This window comes from Cottoperca gobio, chromosome 19, assembly GCF_900634415.1.
Source record: "Cottoperca gobio chromosome 19, fCotGob3.1, whole genome shotgun sequence".
Classification (NCBI taxonomy): Eukaryota; Metazoa; Chordata; class Actinopteri; order Perciformes; family Bovichtidae; genus Cottoperca; species Cottoperca gobio.
In genome coordinates, this window is record NC_041373.1 from 9,931,274 (window position 1) to 9,936,433 (window position 5,160).

A 5,160-nucleotide genomic window follows, 5' to 3' on the forward strand; every position below is an offset into this window, starting at 1 on the left:
TGAACTCACGGCAGCCAAAAGAAGTCGGATCAACCCGAAAAACCACTGACTGGTGACGTTGAGAGGGGGGCCGCGCACGCGCACAGACACGCACGCACATACACGGTTACCTTTAAAAATCATGATACCTTTAACCAAATGCAACCATAATTGTAATACAGGGAGCATATATCATATATAACTATATATTTAACCAGGCTACTTAATATTATTAGCTTAGGGATATTATAGGAAGACGTCATTAAATGTTCTTAATAACGTATTACAATATGTCATGTTCTTTATTGTCACGTCTACAAAAATGACAGGGAAGTTGATTGAAACTTTTAAGGATTTTGGCTTTGTATTTGGTGCCTGCAATAAGCACATTAAGAGGAAGTAAATACAGGAAAAGTAAAGGTCGAGAACATCAATAGAAAAAAGAAAAAATATGAATAGGATAGGATAAAATATAGCCTAATATAACACGGCTACACTAATAGTTTAGTGCAGGGTGTGCAAAGATACTGATAGTGAGAAGTTCACTTTTTCTTGTTTCTTAGAACTCCTTCCAACAGTGCGCATATAAATATGTATATGAAAATCTGAATAAAATAAAAATAAATAAGTTAAAATCTAATTAGAATCGTGCACAACTCCCTAAATAGTTTATACAATAATTGTTGCCATGTTTTTGATGATGCTGAATATTTCAAACTAAGGGCAATAAGGGGGAAATAAACTGTAAGATTTACCCATAAAAATATTTGTACTATTTTATATCTATGGAGACAGGTTCTTCTTTGGAGAAACGTGTGTAAAATTACGCTCTGCAGTTCCCTTGTATGTTTTCTTTCAATGCGTGCGTCCGTGCGCGCGCGCATGTGACATCATTGATGGGATTGGCTCGCCCTCACTGGGGTGGAGAGCCTCTTCTACTGGCTACAGAGAGGAGAGAGGAGTGAGGGACATAGGGGATAGTTTCCATCAGCCACAGAGCTCCACTCAGAGCGAACCACGCCCAGAGGGGACAGACAGGGGAGACTGTGACCCCCAAGTGTCCAAACTCCTGTGATGGAAGGGACAGTGGACTGTGAAGATGAGTTTTAGTAAGGTTACAGGTTAACAAGATGAAGTTCGGAAAGAGCATCTGCGTACTTAACGTAGGGGGAACCCGGTACGCCTTCACCAGTGAGGTGATTAGGGATTTCCCTCTCCGGCGCGTCAGTCGTCTGCATGCCTGCGCAACCGAGAAAGAGGTTCTTGAACTGTGCGATGACTACGACCGGGACCAGAACGAGTTTTTCTTTGACCGCCACGCGCAGGCTTTCGTGTTCATCATGCTTTACGTGCGCTCCGGTAAACTCCGTTTTGTCCCCGGAGTGTGTGAGTTGTCCTTCTACACAGAGATGCTCTACTGGGGACTGGAGAGCGTGCATTTGGACTCCTGCTGCCAGAAACGCCTGGACGACAGGATATCCGAGATCGGACTGGACACACTGTCCGAGGTGGACATCGGTCTGTCGGGGGATGAATCTCAGAGCTCGAGCGCTCCGGTGCAACGGACTGCGCTCACCGGTCGTGCCAGATGGCTCGAGAAGATACGCAAGACATTCGAGGAGCCCAACTCTTCGCTTTTGGCACAGCTTTTGGCTTCAGTGTCTGTGATATGTGTGCTGGTTTCCATGATAATGCTGTGTGCCAGCACACTGCCGGACTGGGATACAGCCAAGAAAAACATTGCGGAGGAGCAAAGGTAGGCGGTCGTCCGGGGTCAGTTGAGTTTAGAGGAATAAAAGGGGCAACTTCATGAGGGTGCTACTAAATGTTTCGGCGCTATATCTGCGGATATGTGAGACTGTGCTTTAAAATCAAGTGCATACAAGTCAGTAGTGACTTCATGCCATGAGCTCAACAGGTTCAAATATATAAAGGATACGTTTATGTCATGATAAACACTCACACACTGTAAATGCATACATTAACACACCCTTCGTCATAGAAGCATCTGCATGCGTTCAGCGGTCATTGTGCACTATCCATTTATTACCCAGAAGGTTGATGCATTGTCATAGCCCAACACATGACCCTAATATGATGTTATCATTTCCCCCTATTATTTCAGGGTAAAAAGTCAACAGTTACTTTGAAGCAGTATATTTAAACCATGCTAGAAACCCTTCATTAGTTAGACATAGGGACTTAATCCCTGTGTTTAGAGAAATGACACTTCTTAGGTCAATACAGCTCAATGACAGCAAGTTTCAGGCAGCACTTAAACATTAGGATCCTCAAATGTCAGGCAAGCTCTGGAGGAAGCCAATAAATAATCATTCCATATTATCAACACAAAGTGTGGTGTTAATTATTACACAGAACACCCAGTCTTCCTCCTCAGCCTCATCCTCTACACGTTTAATTTGAACATCTTTATTGGCTTGGTTAGTTTACATTGCACAGTACACAAGAAGGACAACCATATCAAACAAATGACAGATACATAATATGCCAGCGGGTAATGAGTTGAAAGAGAAGGTGTACTGAGGGATTATATATTAGGGTAAGCAAACAAAAAGGAATAAAGCCACTTACAGGAATCACCTTCCATCTAAATCAGTTATTTTGGCTTCAGTTTTTGGATGCGACGTGAAAAAGTGCACCTCTCTTTCCACATTATTTTTGCACACCCTGTTCTCTCTGTGAATGCCCGAGGCAGCCGTTCTCTAAATAAGGCTGGGTTATGTTCACTCACACTGGACATAGTTTTGGATCAGTCACAGTGGTTAGGTAATAACTAAAAGTGTAGTTTATACTCAGGGTCAAGATTATTCCAATTTAATTTCATGCCAGTAGTCGATGATGCAATTCCCTCAGTTGCTGATGTAGTTATCCTGAGGCTCTGACTCCTTCTATATCAAATACAAGCTCCACCCCACTCTAGTTCAATTTGATTGCCTTTGCTGTGCTAATCAATATAATTGTGTGATTGCTTGTTTCACTGTGTCTATTTGAGGGTTTTTATTCCCTCACTCTGTGCAGTTTCCCGGCAATGTTCTGTCCTTAATATATATCTATCCTCCTGTCTTTGCTTACTTGTGTCAACCCTGAAATGTGTCACATCCTCCTTATTTCCCATAATTCATATTACCCCTGCTTTGCATCGTTCTTCCTCCTCATTAACTGATCGTCAAACAGTGTCTCATGATATCCGCATCTCTCTGTAGCTCCTCTGCCATTTCCTGTTTAGTCACTTCGGGTAATTTTTCTCCTCTCCTCTCTTTCTCTGTAGAATCGTGGAGGCAGTGTGTATTGGCTGGTTTACAGCAGAGTGCACAGTGCGCTTTCTGGTGGCCAGAAGCAAGTGGGACTTCCTTCGCCAGCCGCTGAACATTATTGATGTGATTTCCATCACCCCCTACTATGTCACCATGGCGCTGGCCCAGGCCGGGATGCCGGGTGCCGGGCTCGGGGTTGCTGGAGTGATACTGCGGGTGCTGAGGATGATGCGAGTGTTCTGGCTCATGAAGCTGGCCAGACACTTCCTGGGCCTGCAGACTCTGGGGCTGACGCTCACTCGCTGCTACCGGGAGATGGTCATGCTAATGGTGTTTGTCTTCGTTGCCATGGCAATATACAGCGCTCTGGCCCAGTTGCTAGAGTACGGCTTGGATTTGGGAACGCAGAACCCGGATTACGCCAGCATACCAGCAGCCGCCTGGTGGGTCATCATCTCCATGACGACAGTGGGATACGGGGATGTGTACCCTGTGACAGTTGGAGGACGGGTGCTTGGGGGAATGTGTGTTGTGAGCGGCATTGTTCTCTTGGCACTGCCCATCACATTCATCTACCACAGTTTTGTACAGTGCTACCAAGAACTCAAACTCCGCTCTGCCAGATATGCACGCAGCATGTCAGTGGAGCTACTGAAATGAACATGCATTTATACCCAAACACACAACATCAGAAAGAAACTCAACAAACCAGAACTGCTGATCTCATTGTGAAAGTAGATGGGCACTCAGAGAGAGCAGACTTTTGCCAAGGCCATTTTCATAAGTGAAAAACAATGCGTGTATCCGCCTCGTGATTGGGATCAAAAATGTAATGGATTCTTTCTTGGCCCATACTACACCCTTCCACCAAGTTTCATGGAAATCGGGCCAGTAGATTCTCCATAATCCTGCTGACAAAACAATAAACTGAACCGAAAACATAACCCCCTCGGCGGAGGTAATAATAATGATCAACTTTGTGCCCAGCTGCCTTGTTTCCTGCCTGAGCTGCACTCAATTTTATCTGGACTGTCTAGTTTGTGCCTGTTGTGTTGATGATCTCCAATCATTGTCTTTAACCAGCATGGTCTGCGCCTGTCTCCTTAACAACACTACTTGGACAGAAGAATAGGAATACACAAATGATTATTTAAGCAATAGCTCACGACAGGCCGTGGTATATGCTCATTATATCACAGTTAAGGGGCGTGGTACAACCCCCTTAACTGTGATATAATGAGCATATATCACGGTCTGAAGTGAGCTATTGCTTTTATAAAACTGTTCCCAAGTGTGGCAATATGAAAGAAAAATACACACTCCAATTTAAATAGTTTTTATTATTAAATAATGATGTTCAAAATAAAACAGTCCCTCCGTTGCCTTCTGCACAAAACATAGTGCGAAGTGGTTGCTATGCAACAACACTAACAGCTAGTGAATATATTAGACAGACAACGTTGATCGATTATTTGGCTATTTATTTACATTAATTTGTATGTTGCCGTTTATCAATCCACTCCTCCAGAGTAAAGCTTCGTAAGCTTCTTAACAGACGTAATATTGTAGCTTTTTATCAGACGCGGAGGGATACTGACTTGTTGTGAAAAGTAACTACAATTCTACACGTGATATACGCTCATTATACCACGCCAAAGAACCAATCAGATTACTTGATTTGACATGTCCGTTTTATAATTATTAATAACATACAGACGCAGTCAATCCAGTTTTGACAGCGGCTGCTGTTTACACTGTATTCCCATGGTTACAACATTGGCAGAGACGGCTGCTGAGTGTGTGTGTGTGTCAGATGGTACAAATTACACAAGGTTGATGTGTGACCTAGATGCATTCGGTTGAACATGTGAAATATAGACAAGGAGTGAACAAGTGAGTGCGAAGT

The 5,160-nt window shown here is 43.6% G+C and overlaps 1 protein-coding gene across 1 annotated transcript; it reads left to right on the top strand.

The window, feature by feature from the left end:
* Positions 1-1,109: 1,109 nt before the first annotated feature.
* kcng3 (potassium voltage-gated channel, subfamily G, member 3) lies at positions 1,110-4,422 on the top strand. The gene is made up of 2 exons (XM_029456585.1): positions 1,110-1,735; positions 3,269-4,422. The coding sequence occupies exons 1-2, from the start codon at positions 1,110-1,112 to the stop codon at positions 3,912-3,914; spliced, it is 1,272 nt and encodes a 423-aa protein (XP_029312445.1). The 3' UTR covers positions 3,915-4,422.
* Positions 4,423-5,160: the final 738 nt, after the last annotated feature.